The 27,957-nt window shown below is 44.7% G+C and overlaps 1 protein-coding gene and 1 long non-coding RNA gene across 2 annotated transcripts; one reads left to right on the top strand and one right to left on the bottom strand.

Moving 5' to 3' along the window:
- The first annotated feature begins 139 nt into the window (after nt 1-139).
- LOC142101748 (uncharacterized) lies at nt 140-3,380 on the top strand. Its single transcript, XR_012679143.1, has 2 exons — nt 140-1,003; nt 1,760-3,380. It is a non-coding gene; the product is annotated as an uncharacterized LOC142101748 (long non-coding RNA).
- Nucleotides 3,381-6,726: 3,346 nt separating this feature from the next.
- Nucleotides 6,727-17,798, bottom strand: PIN4 (peptidylprolyl cis/trans isomerase, NIMA-interacting 4). The gene is made up of 4 exons (XM_075186138.1): nt 17,577-17,798; nt 11,760-11,827; nt 8,296-8,415; nt 6,727-6,902 (listed from the first exon to the last, which is right to left on the bottom strand). The coding sequence occupies exons 1-4, from the start codon at nt 17,611-17,613 to the stop codon at nt 6,744-6,746; spliced, it is 384 nt and encodes a 127-aa protein (XP_075042239.1). The 5' UTR covers nt 17,614-17,798; the 3' UTR covers nt 6,727-6,743.
- Between the last annotated feature and the right edge of the window lie 10,159 nt (nt 17,799-27,957).

Below are 27,957 nucleotides of genomic sequence, written 5' to 3'. Positions count from 1 at the left end.
ATATATAATCCAAATGTAGTTTTTCCTCAGCTTAGTGACACCCACTGAATGTAATTTATGTAATGTCTGGACAACAATGGTTGTGACTTTGCGCTGTGGTGTGGCCACATGTGGGTACACACATCCTTACACTGAAGGGATGTAGGAATTACAGTCAAGTCCATAAATATTGGGACATCAACACAATTCACATATTTTGGGCTCTATACACCACCACAATGGATTTGAAATGAAACAAACAAGATGTGCTTTAACTGCAGACATTCAGCTTTAATTTGAGGGTATTTACATCCAAATCAGGTGAATGGTGTAGGAATTACAATGGTTACTATATGTGCCTCACACTTTTTAAGGGACCAAAAGTAATGGGACAATCATCTCCAAAGCTATTTCATGGACATGTGTGGGCTACTCCCTCGTTATTTCATCATCAATTAAACAGGTAAAAGGGGTTGATTCTAGATGTGACATTTGCATTTGGAATCTGTTGCTGTCGACTCTCAATATGAGATCCAAAGAGCTGTCACTATCAGTGAAACAAGCCATCATTAGGCTGAAAAATCAAAACAAACCCATCGGAGAGATATCAAAAACATTAAGTGTAGCCAAATCAACTGTTTGGAACATTCTTAAAAAGAAAGAACGCATCGGAGAGCTGAGCAACACCAAAAGACCCGGAAGACCACGGAAAACAACTGTGGTGGATGACAGAAGAATATTTTCCCTGGTGAAGAAAAGCCCTTCACAACAGTTGGCCAAATCAAGAACACTCTCCAGGAGGTAGGTGTATATGTGTCAAAGTCAACAATCGAGAGAAGACTTCACAAGAGTGAATATAGAGGGTTCACCACAAGATGTAAACCATTTGTGAGCCACAAAAACAGGAAGACCAGATTACAGTTTGGCAAACAACATCTAAAAAAGCCATTACAGTTCTGAAACAACATCCCATGAACAGATGAGACAAAGATAAACTTGTACCAGAGTGATGAGAAGAGTATGTGTTAGGAACCCCTCCAGCTGGCACAACACAACCCGGAGTCTACTCTGCCAGTCAGGTGTTCACTGGAGCCCCTGATGGTGGGGACAGACTGGGCTGCAGACTGACAGAGGGTCGTGAAGTGTGTACCGGCTGGGGAGAACCCAGGCAAGAAGAGTCAGGTCCACGCAGAGGTCAAAGGCCGGCAGCAGGTAACAGTAATGATGAACAAGCTGAGGTCAGAGGTCACAGGCAAAGTAGCAGAACGGGTAAACAAGCCAAGGATCAGGGTCACAGGAAACACAAGCGAAGTCCAATACGAAGCCAAGGGTCATACACGGGAAGTCAAACGTAGATACAGGATACAGGAACTGGAACAAGCAGGTCAGCAGACTGGAGCACAGAAGCTATAACCGGCAATGAGGCAGCAGACCTCATTGCCTTAAATACCCAGCTGAACCAATCACAGGTTGAACACACTCCTGCAGGTTAATAGAGCAGTCACTAATAGAGCCAATCAGGGCTTGTCCCTGGCCTGCACAGTTGCAGGCTAATGCCTGTAATTGCCTCCTATGATCTGCCCCTATTTAATTAGCCCACAGGCTGTAGAATCGCTGCGCCCGGCTTCCTCCTATTGCCGGGACGCAGCTCTGAAGCGTCTGCTGGTTGCCCCGGCAACGGCCGGGTTATGGCCGGAAATGACGTCCCGGTCGCCATGGCGACGGCCGGGACGCGGGTGAGTGAGTCGCGGCGGCTGGGCACTGCCGCGGCTCGTAACAGTATGGAGAAGGAAAGGAACTGATCATGATCCAAAACATACCACCTCATCAGTGAAGCATGGTGGTGGTAGTGTCATGGTGTGGGCATGTATGGCTGCCAATGGTACTGGTTCCCTTGTATTTATTGATGATGTGACTGCTGACAAATGCAGCAGGATGAATTCTGAAGTATTTCGTGCAATATTAATGCTTCAGAACTCATTGAACAGCGCTTCACAGTGTAGATGGACAATGACCCGAAGCATACTGCAAGAGCAGCCAAAGAGTTTTTTAAGGCTAACAAGTGGAATGTTATGCAATGGCCAAGTCAATCACCCGACCTGAACACGATTGAGCATGCATTTCACTTGATGAAGATAAAACTGAAGGGAAAATGCCCCAAGAACAAGCAGGAACTGAAGACAGTTGCAGTAGAGGCCTGGCAGAGCATCACCAGGGATGAAACCCAGCGTCTGGTGATGTCTATGCCTTCCAGACTTCAGGCTGTAATTGACTGCAAAGGATTTGCAACAAAGTATTAAAAAGTGAAAGTTTGATGTAGGATTGTTTAGTTTATCCCATTACTTTTTGTCCCTTAAAAAGTGGGAGGCATATACAGAAACCATTGTAATTCTTACACTGTTGAGAATCATATCATAGGAGAAGATTCTTCAACAGTTACCCTTGATAAACTTTTACTACTTTATGTTCAGAAGTACTCGGATGCCTCCAGCACTTCACTCTAATCAGTTCTACAGAAAAGGAGGCTGCTATAGGTGATGACCTCTACCAGACCTGTTCTAAAACTTCATCTAGGTAGCCGTTATCCCTAACACTACTGTTATATCTGCCCATGGTCTTCCAAGCCAGCAAGACTCTTCCTCAGGCCAGGGCTCTCCGGAAATTGCTCCATCTTTTCTCAATTAAATGACTTCTTGCCAAGGAGATCAGCGTAAAAGGATTAGACAACACCCAAAATGCCCTCCCGATTGCTGTGTAAGACGCTCTGCGTGTCAAACAAGCCTCTCACTCACTTGTCGTCAACAGAGTTCCTGCAGCTCTGGTAAGGTTTCGGTGTGTGGCAAGAACCATAATCCCTCTCCAGAACCATGGATGCATACCTGTCCTACTAATACTACTTAACCAATGATTTCACTTGGGAGATTTCCTCATCATCTCAACTTTGTGCTTAGGCTGAAACTTGATTTCCTAATCAAAGTAGGCACGAGATTTTAACAATTGGTTTATTTTAGCTATGAGACTGCAGAAAAATTTCCAAGTTTTTTTTTTTTTTTAGCATCTCCCACCACTCTATTCTTCTTAAACAGGCATCCAAGAGTGTCTCCTAAGTTTGAAAGAAGTCAACAAAGGACTGTCTATTCTTATCCTCCTTTAGGAGTTCAGAGCTCAGACGACACAGGACTGAGGAGAATCTGAAGCATTCAAGGTCATGGATAGGAAAAGGTGATCTGAACTCCACTCCCCTCAGCTCAGGAGCCAAGGTCACAGAGTCCTTTTTAACATAAAATCTATCTACAGGGTGTTTGGAAAGTCACTGTACAATTATGTATATTTATTAGCACACGTTTCAATATACAATGTATAATACAATGTTGAAAATTACCACCGTTGCCATCAAGACAGGCTTGGATTTTTTTTATTTTGTTTCTAAACACCTCTAGCAGTTGCTGGTTTGAAACAGACTGAATGAATGATGTTATCACTGCTTTTAAGTCATCCAGTGTGCGTGGATGATCTTGATACAATGCAGATTTTGCTGCTCTCCATAGATAAGTCTGGTGGCCACCTATCTTTCGAAATAATGCGATATCAAAAATAAATCCTTTAATAACTGCATAGATCTGTAAGATGTGTGGGCAGTAGCCCCATCCTGTTTGAAACATGAGTAATTGATTTCATCACTTGTCATCTGCCTGATGAAGGGGTAAAGGATCTCCAAACAATAGCGCTCGCTGTTTATTGTATTCATAAAGAAAATAGGGCCTACAATTCAACGTCTGGAAATCGCAACCCACACACCAGCCTTGAGATCATGTAGGGGTGTTTCGTGCAAAACGTGAGGATTAGTGGATCACCACAATCTTGAATTTTGTGAATTAACATAACCTGAGAGATGGAACCACGCTTGGCCTATGAGACAGGTCACATTCAACACATTATCTGTATTCCCTGATAAATTGGTTAAACCATCTGCAATAGTGTATTCTTTTCTCCTGGTCAGTTCTTGTACCGCCATTATTTTGTATGGGAAGAGCCATAACTTCCTTCTCACGGCCTTATGAGCAGTTCCAAGACCAATTTCATGCTGCTGAGCTAACTTTCGTAATGATTTTGATGGACTCTGCAGAATACTGTCAGAAATACCCTACAGTTTCTCCTCTGATAGCTTTGCTTGCCTTTTTTTCTGGACAATCGTTGAAGACACAAATTTATAAATAGGGCAGGGACCCGTTCCTATGATCCAGTTATCTGCCCCATTTCTATACTCAATTTCGATATGAAACTTTTTACTAAACTTCTTGCCAACCGCATGAAACTGCTCCTCCGAAGTTTAATTCATTCAAATAAAGTGGGGCTCATTCCCACTAAAGAAGTGCAAGACAACCATAATGATGTTATTCATCTTGTGTCACAAACCAAATCCCAGGCAATTCTCCTTTTCACGGACATCAAGAAGGTGATAGAATTAGCTGGCAATTCATACGAGGGACGCTGGAGCAATGGTTCTGGGGCCTTACTGTATGCATAAGATTATCTACTTATATGTCACCTAGTGCAAAAGTCAGCATGAATGGTACTTTCCGACCCAGCCTCAATCTCCAACAGCACTTGTCAAGATTATCCCGTCACCCTTAATATTTATACTCTGTATGGAGGCATTGGCCATGGTGATTCATTAGGACCCGGACATAGGTGGGGAGTAGGGGAATCAAGTTAGCCCTATTTACAGACGATTTGGTAGCGGTTATCACAAATTCAATTATATCTCTTTCTAACCTGAATGCAGAATTTGAAAAATGTGTTCATTTGTTCAATTTTAAAATCAATTATTCCAAATCCGTTACTTTGAATGTTTCACTTCAGGAACGTTCATGAGCTCTTTAAAAGTTTATTTTGATTCAAATGGCAACCATCCTTTGTCTGGTATCTGGGAATTGTTCTGGCAGGTGACACCTCAAAGTTGTTTGAATTAAATTATTTCCTTCATTACAAGATCTTATCGTGATTTAATAGGTTAAATACGTTTTCTCCACACATAGCTTCCCTTTGTCTGAGATGTAACTCCGCTCTTGGTTCTCAGGTACACATATGATGGGCATGCTCCAAGATTACCTCATTTTGGAACGAGATAATTCACTTCTCCAAAATCATTACAGGGACGGAGGTAGCGGCTGACCTTGGTTTCTGGCTTCTGTAGCTCTCAAATTCCCATATTGACCTTCAAAACATCACCATGTAAACATCTCCATAACGCAGCTAAATCATTGATCCCTGATCATTGTTGGTCTCCCTCGCCTCTGTTATGTGCGTATCGTCGCTAACCAATAACGATTGTCGAACCTCGATTTGTTTCCAAAGCACAAAGATTTATTCGCAATAAGTGGAAAAATATGCTCAAGCGAAGTAATAGTAAATACAGCCGTTACTTATCGCAGGCGCTCTGGATCCAGTGCAGTCATTCAATCCTGAAGTCTGGGGACAAGAAGTCTGCACTCTGGATCACAAGCTGCTGCTTATATACACAATCAAATACAGTAATACAATGAAGATGGTATAGCTTGCATCTATTGGTCCAGGTCTCAGGAATGTCCAAGGGGTCGTCAATCATTGGCTGGTTCATCCTAAGGAATCCAAAGGAGGGGGTCATCTCTGCAGGGGGTATGCTCTGCTCTTCCCGCCAGGATTCCTTAGTCTTAAGTAGTTCATAATTCCCTATCATTCATAACTTGCGTATGCACTCTGCGATTCCCTCGCAGAGTGAACCAAACAGTAGGATATGTAACAAGGTTCATTATGATACCACTTATGTGGTTATTCCTTTAACCCGTTCCGTGTATTTCACTAATATGCATGTAACTCTGATATAACATATAAATACTGACTATGTGTTGCAACTACCATTAATGTGTACTATTTTATAAGTATGCGTGTTTGTGCGAATGTATGGTAAAAGACCAATTACTGTTGCTGCCACGTGCAGTGGATGCGTACGCCCTTTCACGCCGTAGCGTGCCCTTGTACGTCATAGCGTACCGTACGCATCTTTTCAGACAAAGACAACCAGGTTTGCTAGACTTTAATTGAAATGACTTTATCCAATTTGCTGACTTCGACACCTCCTACCAGAATTGAATAGTGTAGACGTATAGACTTTTATAGGTCTATGGATGACATTATCTTCGACCGAACCTCTGAATTGATAGCTACTTGGTTGAGATGTCTGGAATTTAAAGAAACTGACGATTATTGTGTCAGACTTGGGATGCTCGTCTGGAATATGACCCCCGCCTCCCCTCCTTAAAGCTCAGTCCTCTTCCCTAACACGGCCTGGTTCTCTCTCTTACCTCCCATTCCCCCGTCCTATCTTTCCTCTTCCTATTCTCCCTAAATGCTTGTCTTTTCCCAAGCTGCGATATGTTTTTTTGCGATATGCTGATATGTAATGTTATTCAGTGTATTAAATAAAAAATATATAATATGCGCGCGCACACACGCACGCGCGCGCACACACACACACACACACACACACACACACACACACACACACACACACACACACACACACACACACACACACACACACACACACACACACACACACACACACACACAATCAAAAAACAGTACAAGTAACGTGCTCTTTGATAAAAGGAGACACTGAATCAGCTGTAATCAGTCGCAATGATACTTCTAATCCATTCGTAATTTGTTTGGGAATTATAAAAAAAAAAAAAAAAAGGATAGTGGAACCGTTTTATTATTTTTTATTTTCTTCCTTCCACCATGAGGATATGATATCCAAATTTGGTCTTTACAGGGGGGTCAGTGTAAACAGGTTTGTCCATAGTGCTTACAGGGAGAGCAAAAGCAGCCTCTTGGAAAGGTCCAACCATTGAACCTCTTGTCATCCAGCCCAAATCTCCCTGGAAAAGAGGTGTAAATACATGCATGAGCTCCTAAACACACACTTATCAATTCATTCTCTACAAAACTGGAAAAATAATTAAAGGAGATGTCCACACAAATCATGAGCATTCAGTTATATTTGTTATTAAATGTCCTGAAGTTATTAAATGGTCTATTTATAATACTACAAAGTGCAATGGTTACATTTTATTTTACTTGTATTCCAGTTGAAAGGTAGAATACAGGTGCATTCAATATATAATTAAATGCAAAATGTACATATGTTTGTACTAAGATTCCAGAAACCATTGTTACAGTCTTAAATCATCCATGTGGTGGTGTAGACAAACCCCAAACAACAGTATGATTTAGATAGTTGTATGATTAAGAGGATAGGATGGGTAAAATGTATTTGGTTGCAGTTAGGGAAGATGAGGATTATTGGATTTGATAGCAAGAATATGCCTATTATGATACGTCTGAAACCCCCTAGGTAGGAGCCAGATGTAACTGGATGAATTAGTTGAAAGTTATCCTGGAGGTTTGTGCATTTGACACCCCAGATGACATCTCTTGTATTTCTTTATACACATAGCTTAGCACATAACTTTAGAAAACCTCTCAACGCTATTTAAAATCTCAGACTGTATATTTCTTGTTCTACTATCCAATAATCAGCACTTAGGATAGGATATCTAAGTGCATTCTCAATAGTATTGATATTTGTTCATTATTTTTGCCATATTACAACTCCAGCAATTTAAATTGCATTTTAAGAACCCTTGTAGGGGCTGCTACATGCGGCTTTTTTCTTGGGACTCCATAGATTCTGTAATACAGATACAAATCAATTATTTGAGCCCATCCACTGTCATTTACAGTGGCAGAGGAAGTACCAATCACAAGTGGCTATCTCACGATTGATTTTCGTCTGGGGCTGTGAGAGAACCATAGAACAAACGGAGCCCTGGAAAAAAAAACAGCTGCAAGGAGCAGCCCCTGAAGCTTCAGCGACTGGAGAGATTAGTAAAATGCAACTTGTAGGTGATAGTGCAGCTTTAAGAAAAAGACTGAAAAGTTGGACTTTCAATTGAAAATATTCACAAACTGGTGGAAAAATTGTCTGGCATTTCCTGTGCACGGCCAATAGCAGCATCCTAACAAATTAGACATATGAGGTATAATGTTTAAGGTGTTGTCTAATAGGGCTCTCACCTCAGGTGGATTTTATATTTCTCTCTAAGCTGCATATGACAACTATAATAGCACTGTGCTGTAGTGAGTAAAATAGTTTTAATTTGTTTTAATGTACTACACTAAAGCACATCTGCTTGTGTGAAGTAGTTTCATTCCTAAGATTTATAGAAATGCAAATAAATAAATATGATCCTCATCTTCCAGTCAACCTACCCCTTGTCTGGCCTTGTCCTCGCTGTACTGAGTGGCCACTTCACTAAATCGCATTCCTGATTTTATTTTTTCCATGGCTTCCATAACTTTCCCATGTTTCTCACAAAGGATGTGTCTCACCTGAAAATAAAACATAAGACTTAACACCGTCTTACCAGTTTACTTAACCTTATGTAAAATGCTTTCTCATGTTCTAATGTGATAAAAAAAAATATTTTTTTTTTTATAATTTACAACCTGTATGGCATTTTTGCTTAAAACATAAACAGATGACTGAAAAACTTTGAAAGTAATGTTATTCCAAGGGAAAAGGCATAATTGCCATACACATTTCACTGTGTAACACAAAACTTCAATATAAGAAAACCTCTCCTTTAATTATGTCTTAAAGACTAGAGCGGCATTATATGAACCTCAGATTATGCAATGTAGGAGAAAATGTAATTTAAATCACTTCAGGCTTCCTATACAGTTGATGTTATGCATTTCTAAATAAGCGAGGTCAAATGGAAGTATGAGATTGAAACTAAACATTTAAAAACAGTAGTCATATGATAAAATCATTAAAGCTCCTTCCTATGCAATCTTTATAATATGTGATTAAATAAAAACAATGCTATACTTTTAAAAAATCCCAAAACAAATAAACTTGCTTTTAAATCGTAATAAAATAAAAAAGTCAAGGAAACATTTTACGTTTTTCAAATAAATCTAGACTTGTTACAATTATCTGAATTCCCTGCTGGCTTTGTTTACTGTAAAGAAGGCTCAAGTGGTTGCGATACAGCAAAAAAATTAGTAGAACAAATTTTAGTTTAGAAATATACAGTGGAAGGAGGAATTGTATAGCCAAATACACACATACAGGATGACACCTAAACACTCTTTATCCAATCCACTTCTCGTCTTGACTAAAACAACTACTCATCTCCTATGACTACCCTGATCTGGCTGCCTCTCTGAAGAACACCACAATCGCTTCAGCTCTAGACCATGCAGCATCAGTCATCGCATACAATTTCCATCAAACCAAATCTCAACCATGGCACACCAAACAGACCTGTCACCTGAAAAAGTGCTTCTGCACTACTGAGCGCCACTGGAAGAAATTTTTCTCCCAAACGGACCTCATCCACTATAAATTCATCCTTTCATCAAGCAACACTGTCATTTCACCTGCTAAGCAAACATGCTTCACTTCTCTAATATCCACCCAGACTTCTAACTTCTGGTACCCCTTTGCCAACTTCAACTCACCACCTTCCCCTTCCTCCCTCAAAAGTCCAGGATTTGGCCACATAATTCAAAGATAAAATCAACACCATTCGTCAAAACCACCCTCATATGATTCTCCCCTGTAACTGTGGACAAAGTCTCTGCACTCATCTCACCATACCACCTGCCTATTCCAGTCTGCCACACTACATCCATTTTCTTCAAATGGTCTCCCTCAACTACCACATTTTAATCCTACTGTAAACACATTCCACTGAGACTGCCCTCACAAAAGTGAATCAATGGTACTTACAACAAAGTCAAAGTGTCACTTTTCCATTACATGACATATCTTGAGCGCTCAGAGCCCAGATAGAAATGAATATATTCAAATGAACCAAATAGTTTCCTGTTGCAACCTCAATCAAGGGTGCCACTCCTTACAAACAGAAACCAAATAAATACAAAATCGGGTGTGCCAAGGAAACCAACCTCAATAAATATTAATTAATATTAATAAATATTAAGAAAGATGAAAAAAATAATAAAAATAAAAGATGACGGGCTTCGTCTCAAGTAAAAATAATATTTACTGTAACCAACGTAAAAGTAATTATCTAAAAATATTTCTGCTAGTAAGACTGCAACTAAATCAACCGTTTATGGGATCATCAAGAACTTCAAGGAGAGAGGTTTAATAGTTGTGAAGAAGGCTTCAGGGCGCCCAAGAATGTCCATCAAGCACCAGGACAGTCTTCTAAAGTTGATTCAGCTGCTGGATCGGGGCACCACCAGTGCAGAGCTTGCTCCGGAATGGCAGCAGGCAGGTGTGAGTGCATCTGCACGCACAGTGAGGCAAAGACTTTTGGAGGATGGTCTGGTGTCAAGAAGGCCAGAAAAGAAGCCACTTCTCTCCAGGAAAAACATCAGGGACAGACTGATATTCTGCAAAAGATACAGGGATTGGACTGCTGAGCATTGGGGTAAAGTCATTTTCTCTGATGAATGCCCTTTCAGATTGTTTGGGGCATCTGAAAAACGCTTGTCCGGATAAGGAAAGGTGAGCGCTACAATCAGTCTGTGTCATGCCAACAGTAAGGCATCCTGAGACCATTTATGTGTGGGGTTACTTCTCAGCCAAGGGAGTGGGCTCCCTCACAATTTTGCCTAAACACAGCCATGAATAAAGAATGGCACCAAAACATCCTCCAAGAGCAACTTCTCCCAACCATCCAAGAACAGTTTGGTGATGAACAAGGCCTTTTCCAGCATGATGGAGCACCTTGCCATAAGCAAAAAGTGATAACTAAGTGGCTCGAGAATCAAAACATCCAAATTTTGGGTCAGGAAACTCCCCAGACCTTAATCCCATTGAGAACTTGTGGTCAATCCTCAAGAGACGGGTGGAAAAACAAGAACCCACATATTCTGACAAATGCCAAGCATTGATTAGTTAAGAATGGGCGGCCATCAGTCAGTATGTGGCTCTGAAGTTGATTGACAGCATACCAGGGCGAATTGCAGAGGTCTTCAAAAAGAAGGGTCAACACTGCAAATATTGACTCTTTGCATAAACTTAATGTAATTGTCAATAAAAGCCTTTGACACTTATGAAATTCTTGTAATTTTACTTCAGGAAACCATAGCAACATCTGACAAAGAGGTCTAAAAACACTGAAGCAGCAAACTTTGTGAAAACCAATACTTGTGCCATTCTCAAAACTTTTGCCCATGATTGTACACTACTCACACTGGTCACTCCTTCATAACTGCCACTCTGAGATGCACTTGCTCCTTTTGACTCAAAGTCTGTGCTCTCTTCCCATGAGACTGTAAGGTCTCATGAGCAGGGCCCTCCCTACCCTTTATATTCATGTATGCAATTATATCTACCTTGCATGTCCCAGTTTTACGCATGTCCTGTTTTCCCTACTTGACTGGCACTGCACAGCACTGTGGCACCTTACACAACAACAATAATAAAATATTTAGCATCTATTTTTAATACTTGATACTTTGCAAACCAAGTATCTAAAGCATTAGAAAACACATTTTTAACAGTAGAAACCAGTTTTTCTCGCTCTTTTCTCACACATTAGTTTGCCTGTTTCCTATGTTCTAATTACTCAAATACAGCAGAAATGAAGTGGTGGGATATCAATATATACCTTTCTGTAATTATTACACAACATTACTGAGTGGACAGTACATTCCCTGATATAGTCTCAGACCTAATGGAACAGCTTTACCTTGACAGCATTTCCACCTTTTGGTGTTTGGGCTTTTTTCTCAGCAACTTCACCTCCAGTGGAAGCCCCTAATCAAAATAAATAGAAATAAGTAGAACATTTTACATTAAATATTTTCTTATAGTCAATTAATCCTCACAAAAGGTATAATTTTATACTCAACCTTTATCTCTCCAGTTCCCAAAAGACCTTGAAAATATGACATTTTATTTTCAGAATACAGATGCTTAATCCTTATTAATGTAAAAAATTATAAAACAGATATTTCACAAATCACCCTACTACTTAAGTTACCAGAACGTGATGCATCCCCCAGTCCCATGGAACAGATATGTACGATGGTACATGGCTGTCCACAGGACTTAATCACGAGTAGTGGTAATTTAACTGAAGTAGGTGGGCACCACAGGGAACTTCGTAGTGAGATGTAAAGCAGAGATCACTATGGCAACAGGGATGCAAGATGCAACTGGACAAAGACATTGAGATGTGTAGTGAGTATAACAGCTGTCAAAGGAAAGCCCGATGGAGGGGATGGCAGGCTCCACAATCTTGTACCTGTGAAGTAGTATCACAGACAATAAGGCAGAGTCAAACACCAGGAAAAAAGGTTGGTCCAGGCAGCAATATAGGTAGTCGGGGTCACAAACCAACAGGTCAATCCAGCCAGCGATCAGGAGTGGTCGGATCACAGGCAAAAAACGACAATTGGACAATAGCAGAAAGCACAGAAACAGGAGCATGGAGAAGCTAGCGTATAAATGCTATAACTGGCAACTGTCTAGTAAAACGGACAGGTTTTTAAAGTAGCAGTCAGGAGTCACAGGAGGTGTCAGACTAAGCATCATATGAGTAGAGATCATGTGATCACACGCAGGCTAACATAGTAGGTTCTATAAAACAGACAGCAATTACCTGCTGTTCTTAAACAACATAATTTAACACGCGATCTGCAATATATAATCAGAAGTTATGAATTCAGGAACAAATAAGAATCTTATTCACTTCATATTTATGCTCCAACTTCTTATTAAAATAGGTTCTTCAATGATTAAATCAAATTAGATCATTGATTACACAGTGGAAAGCCACAGAGGAGGATCCCTTGCAATAATCCCATTTATATTTAGCCTGACCCACCAAAGTTGTGCCCATCAGTACAGATGACAAAGTAGGCACAGGAGATAACTATTATATAATGTATGTCTCACCTGTTTCCATGAAAAGTTATACCTACTACCAGGGCCGGACTGGGACTAAAACTCAGCCCTGGCATGTAAAGTACACAGGCCCACCTCAGTTCCAGCAGGAAAGAAACTATGTGCCGCTGCGGCGAACAGGGTGTGACATCGTGCTGTGGGTGTGTCCAACATGGGGCATTGATACATACATTATAATACTACATTACATTTATCACGCCCTCCCAGCCACATCACGCTATCCCCCCAGGCACGTTATGACACCCCCAGGCCACTGTACTTATCTATGTTTCTGGTGCTGCTGACATCCATAAGGGTGGGAACTTCCTGTAGAGTGAGCAGGGAAGCTCTTTGTCTCACGAGATTACCAAATCTTTTGATACTTAGAGCTCCTCGGCTTACTCTGCAGTCTATGTCCTGCCCGGGAACTGGGAGCAGCTATTAGTTCCCTTCCCCTAACCAGAGGTGGATTAAGACCCAAGGTATTTAAGACAGCAGGGCCCCTAACATGGTTATCATTTTAGACAAATACACAGGCACTACTGTTAGAAGCACACAGCTCTGCCTTCACAAGCAATACGTTGTGAAGCGGGACATACCTCCCAATTGTCCTTGCAGTCGGACCAAATCCTGACTAAGGGGTACAGTCACTCAAATTCAGGACTGCCCCACCAGATTCAGAACAGTTGGCAGACTGTCCTGCTCTCTACCTGTCTTGGTCACTTTCACCACTTGTAGCAGCTGGTTTCTTTATCTCAGTTCATTCTTGTCTTGATCCTGAAATATTGGATGCCCCATTTTGAAAAAAAAAAAAATGGGTACATGAGATTTAGAAAACTCCAACCAGCCCCGGTGTTAAAACAATAGCACTCACGTTTTTATAATTAGGCCTCCCCCATTCCCACAATAATAATAATATTCACTTTAATAAGAAGACCTATTTCCCTCCAACCAGCCTCAACGTTAAAATAACAGTTTACTCAAAACATATTTCCCTCCCTCCAAACAGTTCCAGCAATAAATTAAATAGCATTAAAATTTAATAAATATAGCCATTTTCCACAACCATCCCCGACAACAAATAATTCATATTCACATTTAATAAATAGCCCTTCTCCCCAAAATCAGCCCCATATTCAATTGATATCCCTAAACCAAATATTAAGATCCTTCCTTCCCTCACATATTATATTAAAATACTGTGCACTGTCACTCACCGGACTGTGAGTGCTACTTCTAAGGTAGCTAGGAACCGTGTCCGTCCATTATTATGAGGTACTGCGCATGTGCAGTCCCTTTTAACCTTCAGTTCTGTTCCTTTAACTTAATTGGCTGATCAGGCAACACTCCCTATATTAAGCACCTGTGGTCAATACCACGGGGCCTGATCTTGGAGTCTCATTCCTCATGAGTCTCTGAAGGTGTTCCAGTGCCTGCTCGTGTGTTCAGCTGATGCTGATTCCTGTTTGCCGTTTGTGGTTTCCAGACCACTTCTATTCCTCGTGTTCCTAGTGTCTTCAGCAGCTGATTCCTATCCGCTGCCTCCGTATATCTACAATTACAGATTACTGCAAACTCTCCTGTGTTTCATCGTGACTCAGCAGCTGATTCCTATCCGCTGCCTCCGTGTACCTACAGTTACAGATTACTGCAAACTCTCCTGTGTTTCATCGTGACTCCAGCAGCTGATTCCTATCCGCTGCCTCCGTGTATCTACAGTTACAGATTACTGCAAACTCTCCTGTGTTTCATCGTGACTCAGCAGCTGATTCCTATCCGCTGCCTCCGTGTACCTACAGTTACAGATTACTGCAAACTCTCCTGTGTTTCATCGTGACTCCAGCAGCTGATTCCTATCCGCTGTCTCCGTGTACCTACAGTTACAGATTACTTCAAACTCTCCTGTGTTACATCGCTACTGTTCCAGCTGATTCCTGTTAGCTACTTCAGCGTGTCTACAGAGTCCTGCTCGTCTCAGCGCTCCAGTCTGCATTCTACCTGCCGTCAGCTGACCCGCTGCCTACTGCTTCTACAGTGTGTCCATTTGTGTCAACTTGCCTGTTAGCATCGAGTCTACGCTCCTCGGCTTCCAGCTCTGCTACATCGCTTCAACTCTCCCGTGGTCTCCTGCTGTTCTATTCGATATACTACTGCTTCCTGAGTATTTGTCGTCCTTGCTGGCCTACCTACAAATGCGCTGCACCTACCTGCCGCTTCCATTCTGCAAGGACTTCTCATCTCGTCTGTTCCCTGCCGCTCAGGTATCCCTGCAGCTATCTCTAACAGCCTGCTCATCTGAACCACGGTATGCATACTTCTCATTGACTGTGCTGGTGTTTTGCATATCCATCTGGACTGAGTTGTTCTCCTCCGGAGTTTCCATCCTCTGAGACTATTGCTATTATTGACTGTGTTTCCTTTTGCTGGACTATTCGAGTGACTTTGTTTATCAGTGCAGTGCTGTTCATTCATTATTATTATTGTGTGCAGTTCAACGTGGGATCAAGTTCAGTGTACCCGTGTAGACTCTGCATTGCATTTATCTCCTCGTGTCCTTCCTCACATATATATTCAGTGGTACAACTTGCTAGAGGCAAACCACTGATTCCGGTTTCCCTGTGTCACCAGTTGCATATATCCTCTCACATAAGCAGTGGTACAACTTGCTACACGCAAACCACTGACTTCCCCGTTACCTTCACCTGGATTCCATTCCTTCACTACAGACAGCGGTACAACTTGCTATACGCAGACCGCTGACTTCCACCTCCTTATTACTCCTGGACATTCTTCTCACTATAGCAGTGGTACAACTTGCCGTGCGCAGACCACTGACTACCCTCACGTGCCCTTGTCCATCCAGATCCTCGTGTTCAGTTACCTATTGTTTACCAGTGCTGCTAGTCATAGACTTTCTGAGCATTCTCTAACCATCTGCTGTTTCCAGTTCCATTATCACCCTGCCATCAGAGTATCATATACCAACTCAACTGCTCTGATAAGACCATCAGCGGGTGATACTGGGTAAAGACTCCTAGTGCCCGTGACATGCGCGCTCACACACAAACGCTATATTTAAAATACTGCGCGCGCGCACACACACACACACACACACACACTATATGAACATGGCCAAACGCACACTATTAATTAGCCACACTATTAGCCCCACTGTTACTTACACACACACAGACACAGACACTTACCTTTTTACATCCAGCAGCAATCTGCACGCTGGTCAGCGAATGGAGAATCAGTGACTACCGCCTATGTGAGTAATCACATGGGACGGCACCTGTCACATGGTGCAGAGTGCTGCTGCTCGGCGGACATGCGGACCGGCCCATCTGGCCATCGCCCCTTCTGGCATTTGCCAGATGGCTAGTCCGGCCTTGCCTACTATTCATATTGGTAAAAATGGCTTCTGTGGCCTCTCGAGATGCTCTACAATTATGAACATCAAAATTTCAGCAGTTTGATGTCTATGAACATGTTTGCACGAATATGAATAGTCCCCACAATTCAAAATGTGCAGCTTTCGATCTCCGTTTGCATTAAAATTTGTTTTATTTTTTCTAAACACTACTTAAATAATTTTATTTAATAAAAAAGTATTTGCCCTGTACCTCCTGCCCTATCTTCTCCCCATATGAGTGCTCTCTCATCAGAGGTTTTTCTGACAATAGAGGTGCACTAATCCTCCACTTATTAAATAGCATGGCCACCGTCACCTTTTATGGGAAGCGGCAACACACAGTTACCCAATTCACTAAAGTACAAAAGTTGTATGACATAGGAGCATATGTCAGAAAATAAGATCAGATGAGTCTCCTGAAAGATTTTATAATCTTAAATCATACTTGCCAACTGATGACAGTCGGCATCCGGGAGCTGCCGGGGTAGGTGGGCGTGCGGGGCTCAGAAAATCGCGTCATTTTGGCTTCACCCCCATGACGTACTGATGCAAATGCATAATTTTACAGCGGGTGACGGGGCCAAATGCCACGATTGCATTTTGGATTTAATTCTCCCCCCTTCACTAGGAAGGGCTGCCATACTCTCACGGGAGTCCGGAAGACCCACCCGGAATACGATAGTCTCCCGGACATTTCAGGAGAATTGACAAATATGCCTTAAATGCGTAAAATTAAATAGAAAACACATGTTCTGTGCATTGTGCCATTCACATATTATCTACTACCTTTGCTATCAGTAAATTATATTAGAACAAATATAGAGATATTAGAGGTAGAGGTAAGTACTAAGACAAAGTGAGTATGCCAGAGATAAGAAAATTGTGCACTGTATAATAGGGTGAGTAGAAATAAATAACATGACCATGCATGCTACGATTATTTTGGACAGTCAGGCAATTGTAGACTTCATGATCTCGGCTGATAAAAGTTTATTGCTGATTGGCTGCTACACATTCGCATTTAGTGAGTACAGAACATCCATTTTATTTTTTAACCTGAGCATGATATAAAAAACACACATCCATTAACCCTAACGTGGAAGTCTGTCTTAGTGTTTTATGGTTTATGAGTTTTCATAATGTACAAAAATGTCAGTCCTGTAATGTAAATTCTAGACATCTACTTAATAATCAGCTATTCACCTTTTGCTCCTTTTCCACCCTTTCCTTTCGGCGGCATTAGTCCCCTTCAGTCCTCCGTACAGGTTCTGCGGGTTCCGTACAGTCGCAGATATGACGTCATCACAAAGCAGCCTGTCGGCGTGGAGTGTCCATGATATAGGGCGTGGCTCTGACTGTGCAACGCAGATCACAGGTTCCAGTTACTGGAGTTCCGGACATCAGACTGAGCGCGGTTTTCTCTCACTGCTGCCTGGCAACAGAGAACAATCTACTACGTCACATGCCAATCACTACAAAGGTCGGCGGTAGCTCCGCCTCCGTGCAGTGCTCGCTGGGAAGCATCAGCCTGGTGTCTGAGTAGTGTCCCCCCTGTCGGTCTTCTTCATGGAGTCGGATGAAGTCAAAATTTTGAGACAGAAACAAGTAGATCCGGAAGTAGCTGAGACATATAAAAGGTAACTGTGTGTATAGTATACTGTGTGTGTATATTGTGTATAGTATACTGTGTGTGTATATTGTGTATAGTATACTGTGTGTATAGTATACTGTGTGTGTATATTGTGTATAGTATACTGTGTGTATAGTATACTGTGTGTGTATATTGTGTATAGTATACTGTGTGTATATACTGTGTGTGTATATTGTGTATAGTATACTGTGTGTGTATATTGTGTATAGTATACTGTGTGTATATATTGTGTATATTATACTGTGTATATTGTGTATAGTATATTGTGTGTGTATATACTGTGTCTTTGCGCAATTTGCTATAGATGTGTGTTTTCTTGGTTATTTCCAAAGTTAATGGAGTATTTATGGTTTTGTTTTTCTTTGTGCTGGGGGTTGCTTTTTATATTTACATTATTGCATTAATGAAACTATAAGTCAATGCAATAATGATTATATATTTATGTCACTGCATTTGTGTCACTGCATTAATGGTTTTATATTTATGTCAATGCATTTTTTCACTGTATTTATGTTAATGCATTAATGGATTTATAATTATTTTACTGCATTAATGGTTTATTAAGGTTGGGTTAGGGGGTTTAGGGGCTGGGGTTTGGTTTAGGGTTTGGGTGTTGGGGTTAGGGGGTAGGTTAGGGTTATTAGGGGTTAGGGTTATTGGGGGTTAGGGTTATTATTGTTAGGGTTTTGAGGTTAGGGTTGGGGTTAGGGGTTAGAGTTAGGGGGGTAGGGGTTAGGGTAGGGGTTTAGGGTTGGTTAGGGGTTAGGGTGACCCGGACATGTTAGGGTGGTTAGGGTTGGGGTTAGGGATATTAGGAATATTAGGGTTAGGGTTAGGGATATTAGGGGGTTGGGGTTATTAGGGTTAGGGGTTAAGGGGTGGGGTTAGGCGTTAGGGCTTGGGTTTAGAATTAGGGCTTGGGTTTAGAATTAGGGGTGGGGGTTAGGGTTGGGGATAGGGGGTTAGGGTTAGGTATTAGGGTTAGGGTTTGTGTTTGTGTTAGGGGTTAAGGGTAAGGTTTAGGGTTAGGATTAAGGTTAGCGTTAAAATTAACAGAATGGGTTGGGGTTAATGTTGTTAGGGTTAGGGTTAGTCCAGGGTTAGGGTTATTAAGGTTATTAGGGTTAGGGTTATTAGGGTTAGGGTTATTAGGGGTTGGGGTTTTTAGGGTTAGGGCTGGACATATTAGGGTTAGGGGTAGGGTTAGGGTTATTAGGGTTAGGGTTAAGGTTATTAGGGTTAGGGTTATTAGGGTTGTTAGGGATTAATGGTTGGTTAGGGTTGTTAGGGTTAAGGTTGTTAGGGTTATTAGGGTTAGGGTTATTGTTAGGGGTTGGGGTGGGGGTTAGGGTTTTTAGGGTTAGGGTTATTAGGGTTACGGTTATTAGGGTTAGGGATATTAGGGGTGGGGGTTAGGGCCAGACATATTAGGGGTAGGGTTAGGGTTATTAGGATTAGGGTAAAGGTTAGGGTTATTAGGGTTAGGGTTATTAAGGTTAGGGTTATTGGTAGGGGTTAGGGGTGGGGGTTAGGGTTAGGGATATTAGGGGTGGGGGTTAGGGTTATTAGGATTAGGGTAAAGGTTAGGGTTATTAGGGTTAGGGTTATTAGGGTTAGGGTTATTAAGGTTAGGGTTATTGGTAGGGGTTAGGGCTTGGGTTAGGGTTATTAGGGTTAGGGTTTAGGGTTAGGGCTTGGGTTAGGGTTATTAGGGTTAGGGGTAGGGGTTAGGGGTTAGGGTTTATGGGTAGGGGTTAGGGTTAGTGGGGTTAGGGTTAGGGTTTAGGGTTAGGGGTTTGGGTTTAGGGTTAGGGGTTAGGGTTATTAGGGTTAGGGGTTAGGGTTAGGGGTTAGGGTTAGGGTTAGGTTAGGGTTAGGGTTAGGGGTTTGGGTTAGGGGTAGGGTTAGGGTATTAGGGTTAGGGTATTAGGGTTAGGGTATTAGGGTATTAGGGTTAGGGTTATTAGGGTTAGGGGGTTAGGGTTAGGGGGTTAGGGGTTAGGGGGTTAGGGTTAGGGGGTTAGGGTTAGGGGGTAGGGGTTAGGGTTTGGGTTAGGGTTAGGGGGTAGGGGTTAGGGGTTAGGGGGTTAGGGTTAGGGTTAGGGTTCTTTCTTTTTCTTTTCTTAGGGTTAGGGTTAGGGGTTAGGGGTAGGGGTTAGGGTTTGGGTTAGGGTTAGGGTTCTTTCTTTTTCTTTTCTTAGGGTTAGGGTTAAGGGTTAGGGTTATTAAGGTTAGGGTTAGGGTTATATATTAGGGTTAGGGTTAGGGGTTAGGGTTATTAGGGTTAGGGTTATTAGGGTTAGGGTTATTAGGGTTAGGGTTAGGGTTATTAGGGTTAGGGTTGTTAGGGTTATGGGTTAGGGTTATGGGTTAGGGTTAGGGTTATTAGGGTTAGGGTTAGGGTTATTAGGGTTAGGGTTATTAGGGTTAGGGTTATTAGGGGTAGGGTTAGGGTTAGGGTTTGGGTTAGGGGTTAGGGTGTTAGGGGGTTAGGGTTAGGGTTAGGGGTTAGGGTTAGAGTTAGGGGTTAGGGGGTTAGGGTTAGGGGGTTAGGGTTAGGGGGTTAGGGCTATTAGGGTTAGGGGGTTAGGGTTAGGGGGTTAGGGTTAGGGGGTTAGGGTTAGGGTGACCCGGACATGTTAGGGTTAGGGTTAAGGTTTGGGTTAGGGTTAGGGGGTTAGGGTTAGGGTTAGGGGGTTAGGGTTAGGGGTAGGGTTTGGGTTTAGGGTTAAGGTTAGGGGTTAGGATTAGGGTTAGGGGGTTAGGGTTAGGGTTAGGGTATTAGGGTTAGGGTATTAGGGTTAGGGTATTAGGGTTAGGGTTAGGGTTAGGGGTTAGGGTTAGGGTTATTAGGGTTAGGGTTAGGTTTAGGGTTAGGGGGTTAGGGTTAGGGGGGTTAGGGGTTAGGGTTAGGGGTTGGGGTTAGGGTTAGGGTTGGGTTAGGGTTATTAGGGTTAGGGTTATTAGGGTTAGGGTTAGGGTTATTAGGGTTAGGGGTTAGGGTTAGGGGTTGGGTTAAGGGTTAGGGGTTGGGTTAGGGGTTAGGGTTAGGGTTTAGGGTTAGGGTCAGGGTCAGGGTCAGGGTCAGGGTTAGGGTTAGGCAGCCCTGGCCGAAGTGGTGAGGGTTAGGGTTAGGGTTAGGGAAAAGCTGTCGTTTTCCACCCGCTGCCAAGCTGCCGGTTTGTACTTCCACGTTGGAAGCCCCCGGGCCGGGGGATCCATGGTTAGGGTTAGGGTTAGGGAACCCTGGCCGAAGTGGTGAGGGTTAGGGTTAGGGTTAGGCAGCCCTGGCCGAAGTGGTGAGGGTTAGGGTTAGGGTTAGGGAAAAGCTGTCGTTTTCCACCCGCTGCCAAGCTGCCGGTTTGTACTTCCACGTTGGAAGCCCCCGGGCCGGGGGATCCATGGTTAGGGTTAGGGTTATTAGGGTTAGGGTTAAGGTTATTAGGGTTAGGGTTATTAGGGTTGTTAGGGGTTAATGGTTGGTTAGGGTTGTTAGGGTTAAGGTTGTTAGGGTTATTAGGGTTAGGGTTATTGTTAGGGGTTGGGGTGGGGGTTAGGGTTTTTAGGGTTAGGGTTATTAGGGTTACGGTTATTAGGGTTAGGGATATTAGGGGTGGGTGTTAGGGGGTTAGGGCCAGACATATTAGGGGTAGGGTTAGGGTTATTAGGATTAGGGTAAAGGTTAGGGTTATTAGGGTTAGGGTTATTAAGGTTAGGGTTATTGGTAGGGGTTAGAGGTGGGGGTTAGGGTTAGGGTTAGGGATATTAGGGGTGGGGGTTAGGGTTATTAGGATTAGGGTAAAGGTTAGGGTTAGGGTTATTAGGGTTAGGGTTATTAAGGTTAGGGTTATTGGTAGGGGTTAGGGCTTGGGTTAGGGTTATTAGGGTTATTAGGGTTAGGGTTTAGGGTTAGGGCTTGGGTTAGGGTTATTAGGGTTAGGGGTAGGGGTTAGGGTTTAGGGGTAGGGGTAGGGGTTAGGGTTAGGGGTTAGGGTTAGTGGGGTTAGGGTTAGTGGGGTTAGGGTTAGTGGGGTTAGGGTTAGGGGTTTGGGTTAGGGTTTAGGGTTTAGGGTTAGGGTTGTTAGGGTTATTAGGGTTAGGGTTAGGGGTTAGGGTTAGGGTTAGGGTTTAGGCTTAGGGGTTAGGGGTTAGGGGTTTGGGTTAGGGTAGGGTTAGGGTTGGGGTTAGGGTTAGGGTATTAGGGTTAGGGGTTAGGGTTAGGGTATTAGGGTTAGGGTATTAGGGTTAGGGTTAGGGTTATTAGGGTTAGGGTTAGGGGTTAGGGTTAGGGTGTTAGGGTTAGGGTGTTAGGGTTAGGGGGTTAGGGTTAGGGGTTAGGGTTAGGGTTTAGGGTTAGGGGGTAGGGGTTTGGGTTTGGGTTAGGGTTAGGGTTCTTTCTTTTCTTAGGGTTAGGGTTAGGGGGTAGGGGTTAGGGTTTGGGTTAGGGTTAGGGTTAGGGTTCTTTCTTTTTTTCTTAGGGGTTAGGGTTAGGGTTAGGGTTAAGGGTTAGAGTTAGGGTTAAGGTTAGGGTTAGGGTTATATATTAGGGTTAGGGTTAGGGTTATATATTAGGGTTAGGGGTTAGGGTTATTAGGGTTAGGGTTATTAGGGTTAGGGTTAGAGTTATTAGGGTTAGGGTTGTTAGGGTTGTTAGGGTTAGGGTTAGGGTTATGGGTTAGGGTTATGGGTTAGGGTTAGGGTTATTAGGGTTAGGGTTAGGGTTATTAGGGTTAGGGTTAGGGTTATTAGGGTTAGGGGTAGGGGTAGGGTTAGGGTTTGGGTTTGGGTTAGGGTTAGGGGTTAGGGGTTAGGGTTAGGGTGTTAGGGGGTTAGGGTTAGGGGGTAGGGTTAGGGGGTTAGGGTTAGTGTTAGGGGTAGGGTAGGGGGTTAGGGTTAGGGTTAGGGGGTTAGGGTTAGGGGGTTAGGGTTAGGGGGTTAGGGTTAGGGTGACCTGGACATATTAGGGTTAGGGTTAGGGTGTTAGGGTTAGGGTTAGGGGTAGGGTTAGGGTTAGGGTTAGGGTTAAGGTTAGGGGTTAGGGTTAGTGTTAGTGGGTTAGGATTAGGGTTAGGGTTAGGGTTAGGGTATTAGGGTTAGGGTTAGGGTTAGGGTATTAGGGTTAGGGTATTAGGGTTGGTTTAGGGTTAGGGGTTAGGGTTAGGGTTATTAGGGTTAGTGTTAGGGTTAGGGGGTTAGGGTTAGGGTTAGGGGGTTAGGGGTTAAGGTTAGGGTTAGGGTTAGGGGTTAGGGTTAGGGTTAGGGTTAGGTTAGGGTTGGGTTAGGGTTAAGGTTTAGGGGTTAGGGTTTGGGTTAGGGTTTGGGTTAGGGTTAGGGGGTTAGGGTTAGGGACATATTAGGGTTAGGGTTATTAGGGTTTTTAGGGTTAGGGTTATTAGGGTTAGGGGTTGGGTTAGGGGTTAGGGTTAGGGTTAGGGTTTAGGGTTAGGGGTTAGGGTTAGGGTCAGGGTTAGGCAGCCCTGGCCGAAGTGGTGAGGGTTAGGGTTAGGGTTAGGGAAAAGCTGTCGTTTTCCACCCGCTGCCAAGCTGCCGGTTTGTACTTCCACGTTGGAAGCCCCCGGGCCGGGGGATCCATGGTTAGGGTTAGGGTTAGGGAACCCTGGCCGAAGTGGTGAGGGTTAGGGTTAGGGGTTAGGGTTAGGCAGCCCTGGCCGAAGTGGTGAGGGTTAGGGTTAGGGTTAGGGTTAGGGAAAAGCTGTCGTTTTCCACCCGCTGCCAAGCTGCCGGTTTGTACTTCCACGTTGGAAGCCCCCGGGCCGGGGGATCCATGGTTAGGGTTAGGGTTATTAGGGTTAGGGTTAAGGTTATTAGGGTTAGGGTTATTAGGGTTGTTAGGGGTTAATGGTTGGTTAGGGTTGTTAGGGTTAAGGTTGTTAGGGTTATTAGGGTTAGGGTTATTGTTAGGGGTTGGGGTGGGGGTTAGGGTTTTTAGGGTTAGGGTTATTAGGGTTACGGTTATTAAGGGTTAGGGATATTAGGGGTGGGTGTTAGGGGGTTAGGCCAGACATATTAGGGGTAGGGTTAGGGTTATTAGGATTAGGGTAAAGGTTAGGGTTATTAGGGTTAGGGTTATTAAGGTTAGGGTTATTGGTAGGGGTTAGAGGTGGGGTTAGGGTTAGGGTTAGGGATATTAGGGGTGGGGGTTAGGGTTATTAGGATTAGGGTAAAGGTTAGGGTTAGGGTTATTAGGGTTAGGGTTATTAAGGTTAGGGTTATTGGTAGGGGTTAGGGCTTGGGTTAGGGTTATTAGGGTTATTAGGGTTAGGGTTTAGGGTTAGGGCTTGGGTTAGGGTTATTAGGGTTAGGGGTAGGGGGTTAGGGTTTAGGGGGTAGGGGTAGGGGTTAGGGTTAGGGGGGTTAGGGTTAGTGGGGTTAGGGTTAGTGGGGTTAGGGGTTAGTGTGGTTAGGGGTTTGGGTTAGGGTTAGGGTTTGAGGGTTTAGGGTTAGGGTTAGTTAGGGTTAGGTTAGGGTTAGGGTTAGGGGGTTAGGGTTTGGGTTAGGGTTAGGGCTTAGGGGTTAGGGGTTAGGGGTTTGGGTTAGGGTAGGGTTAGGGTTGGGTTAGGGTTAGGGTTAGGTTAGGGGTTAGGGTTAGGGTTAGGGTAGGGTATTAGGGTTAGGGTTAGGGTTAGGGTTAGGGTTAGGGTTAGGGGGTTAGGGTTAGGGTTAGGGTTAGGGGTAGGGTTTGGGTTAGGGGTTAGGGGTTAGGGTTAGTTTAGGGTTAGGGGGTAGGGGGTTTGGGTTTGGGTTAGGGTTAGGGTTCTTTCTTTTCTTAGGGTTAGGGTTAGGGGGTAGGGTTAGGTTGGGTAGGGTTAGGGTTAGGGTTCTTTCTTTTTTCTTAGGGTTAGGGTTAGGGTTAAGGGTTAGAGTTAGGGTTAAGGTTAGGGTTAGGGTTATATATTAGGGTTAGGGTTAGGGTTATATATTAGGGTTAGGGGTTAGGGTTATTAGGGTTAGGGTTATTAGGGTTAGGGTTAGAGTTATTAGGGTTAGGGTTGTTAGGGTTGTTAGGGTTAGGGTTAGGTTATGGGTTAGGTTATGGGTTAGGGTTAGGGTTATTAGGGTTAGGGTTAGGGTTATTAGGGTTAGGGTTAGGGTTATTAGGGTTAGGGGTAGGGGTAGGGGTTAGGGTTTGGGTAGGGGTTAGGGTTAGGGTGTTAGGGGGTTAGGGTTAGGGGGTTAGGGTTAGGGGGTTAGGGTTAGTGTTAGGGGTAGGGGTAGGGGTTAGGGTTAGGGTTAGGGGGTTAGGGTTAGCGGGTTAGGGTTAGGGGGTTAGGGTTAGGGTGACCTGGACATATTAGGGTTAGGGTTAGGGTGTTAGGGTTAGGGTTAGGGGTAGGGTTAGGGTTAGGGGTTAGGGTTAAGGTTAGGGGTTAGGGTTAGTGTTAGTGGGTTAGGATTAGGGTTAGGGTTAGGGTTAGGGTATTAGGGTTAGGGTTAGGGTTAGGGTATTAGGGTTAGGGTATTAGGGTTAGGGGTTAGGGTTAGGGTTATTAGGGTTAGGGTTAGGGTTAGGGGGTTAGGGTTAGGGTTAGGGGGTTAGGGGTTAAGGTTAGGGTTAGGGTTAGGGGTTAGGGTTAGGGTTAGGGTTAGGTTAGGGTTGGGTTAGGGTTAAGGTTTAGGGGTTAGGGTTTGGGTTAGGGTTTGGGTTAGGGTTAGGGGGTTAGGGGGTTAGGGTTAGGGACATATTAGGGTTAGGGTTATTAGGGTTAGGGTTATTAGGGTTAGGGTTATTAGGGTTAGGGGTTGGGTTAGGGGTTAGGGTTAGGGTTAGGGTTTAGGGTTAGGGTTAGGGTCAGGGTTAGGCAGCCCTGGCCGAAGTGGTGAGGGTTAGGGTTAGGGAAAAGCTGTCGTTTTCCACCCGCTGCCAAGCTGCCGGTTTGTACTTCCACGTTGGAAGCCCCCGGGCCGGGGGATCCATGGTTAGGGTTAGGGTTAGGGAACCCTGGCCGAAGTGGTGAGGGTTAGGGTTAGGGTTAGGCAGCCCTGGCCGAAGTGGTGAGGGTTAGGGTTAGGGTTAGGGAAAAGCTGTCGTTTTCCACCCGCTGCCAAGCTGCCGGTTTGTACTTCCACGTTGGAAGCCCCCGGGCCGGGGGATCCATGGTTAGGGTTAGGGTTAGGGAACCCTGGCCCGAAGTGGTGAGGGTTAGGGTTAGGGTTAGGGTTAGGGTTAGGCAGCCCTGGCCGAAGTGGTGAGGGTTAGGGTTAGGGTTAGGGTTAGGGAAAAGCTGTCGTTTTCCACCCGCTGCCAAGCTGCCGGTTTGTACTTCCACGTTGGAAGCCCCCGGGCCGGGGGATCCATGGTTAGGGTTAGGGTTAGGGAACCCTGGCCGAAGTGGTGAGGGTTAGGGTTAGGGTTAGGGTTAGGCAGCCCTGGCCGAAGTGGTGAGGGTTAGGGTTAGGGTTAGGGTTAGGGTTAGGGAAAAGCTGTCGTTTTCCACCCGCTGCCAAGCTGCCGGTTTGTACTTCCACGTTGGAAGCCCCCGGGCAGGGGGATCCATGGTTAGGGTTAGGGAACCCTGGCCGAAGTGGTGAGGGTTAGGGTTAGGGTTAGGCAGCCCTGGCCGAAGTGGTGAGGGTTAGGGTTAGGGTTAGGGTTAGGGAAAAGCTGTCGTTTTCCACCCGCTGCCAAGCTGCCGGTTTGTACTTCCACGTTGGAAGCCCCCGGGCCGGGGGATCCATGGTTAGGGTTAGGGTTAGGGAACCCTGGCCGAAGTGGTGAGGGTTAGGGTTAGGGTTAGGCAGCCCTGGCCGAAGTGGTGAGGGTTAGGGTTAGGGTTAGGGTTAGGGAAAGCTGTCGTTTTCCACCCGCTGCCAAGCTGCCGGTTTGTACTTCCACGTTGGAAGCCCCCGGGCCGGGGGATCCATGGTTAGGGTTAGGGTTAGGGAACCCTGGCCGAAGTGGTGAGGGTTAGGGTTAGGGTTAGGGTTAGGCAGCCCTGCCGAAGTGGTGAGGGTTAGGGTTAGGGTTAGGGAAAAGCTGTCGTTTTCCACCCGCTGCCAAGCTGCCGGTTTGTACTTCCACGTTGGAAGCCCCCGGGCCGGGGGATCCATGGTTAGGGTTAGGGTTAGGGAACCCTGGCCGAAGTGGTGAGGGTTAGGGTTAGGGTTAGGGTTAGGGTTAGGCAGCCCTGGCCGAAGTGGTGAGGGTTAGGGTTAGGGTTAGGGAAAAGCTGTCGTTTTCCACCCGCTGCCAAGCTGCCGGTTTGTACTTCCACGTTGGAAGCCCCCGGGCCGGGGGATCCATGGTTAGGGTTAGGGTTAGGGAACCCTGGCCGAAGTGGTGAGGGTTAGGGTTAGGGTTAGGGTTAGGGTTAGGCAGCCCTGGCCGAAGTGGTGAGGGTTAGGGTTAGGGTTAGGGTTAGGGTTAGGGAAAAGCTGTCGTTTTCCACCCGCTGCCAAGCTGCCGGTTTGTACTTCACGTTGGAAGCCCCCGGGCAGGGGGATCCATGGTTAGGGTTAGGGAACCCTGGCCGAAGTGGTGAGGGTTAGGGTTAGGGTTAGGGTTAGGCAGCCCTGGCCGAAGTGGTGAGGGTTAGGGTTAGGGTTAGGGTTAGGGAAAAGCTGTCGTTTTCCACCCGCTGCCAAGCTGCCGGTTTGTACTTCCACGTTGGAAGCCCCCGGGCCGGGGGATCCATGGTTAGGGTTAGGGTTAGGGAACCCTGGCCGAAGTGGTGAGGGGTTAGGGTTAGGGTTAGGCAGCCCTGGCCGAAGTGGTGAGGGTTAGGGTTAGGGTTAGGGAAAAGCTGTCGTTTTCACCCGCTGCCAAGCTGCCGGTTTGTACTTCCACGTTGGAAGCCCCCGGCCGGGGGATCCATGGTTAGGGTTAGGGTTAGGGAACCCTGGCCGAAGTGGTGAGGGTTAGGGTTAGGGTTAGGGTTAGGCAGCCCTGGCCGAAGTGGTGAGGGTTAGGGTTAG

The sequence above is a fragment of the Mixophyes fleayi genome, chromosome 9 (genome assembly GCF_038048845.1).
Source record: "Mixophyes fleayi isolate aMixFle1 chromosome 9, aMixFle1.hap1, whole genome shotgun sequence".
In the NCBI taxonomy this organism is placed as follows: Eukaryota; Metazoa; Chordata; class Amphibia; order Anura; family Limnodynastidae; genus Mixophyes; species Mixophyes fleayi.
Note: the sequence above shows the minus strand (reverse complement) of the source record. Positions and strands in the feature narration are given on the sequence as shown.

Excerpts from the sequence above, each read along its gene's own strand:
- PIN4 (XM_075186138.1), bottom strand. The coding sequence starts at position 17,613 with ATGCCGCCGAAAGGAAAGGGTGGAAAAGGAGCAAAAG. Across the intron at positions 8,416-11,759 it reads AAGGTGGAAATGCTGTCAAG|GTGAGACACATCCTTTGTGA; the intron begins GTAAAGCTGTTC and ends TTTTATTTTCAG. Across the intron at positions 6,903-8,295 it reads AGGACAAGGCCAGACAAGGG|GGAGATTTGGGCTGGATGAC; the intron begins GTAGGTTGACTG and ends CCTCTTTTCCAG.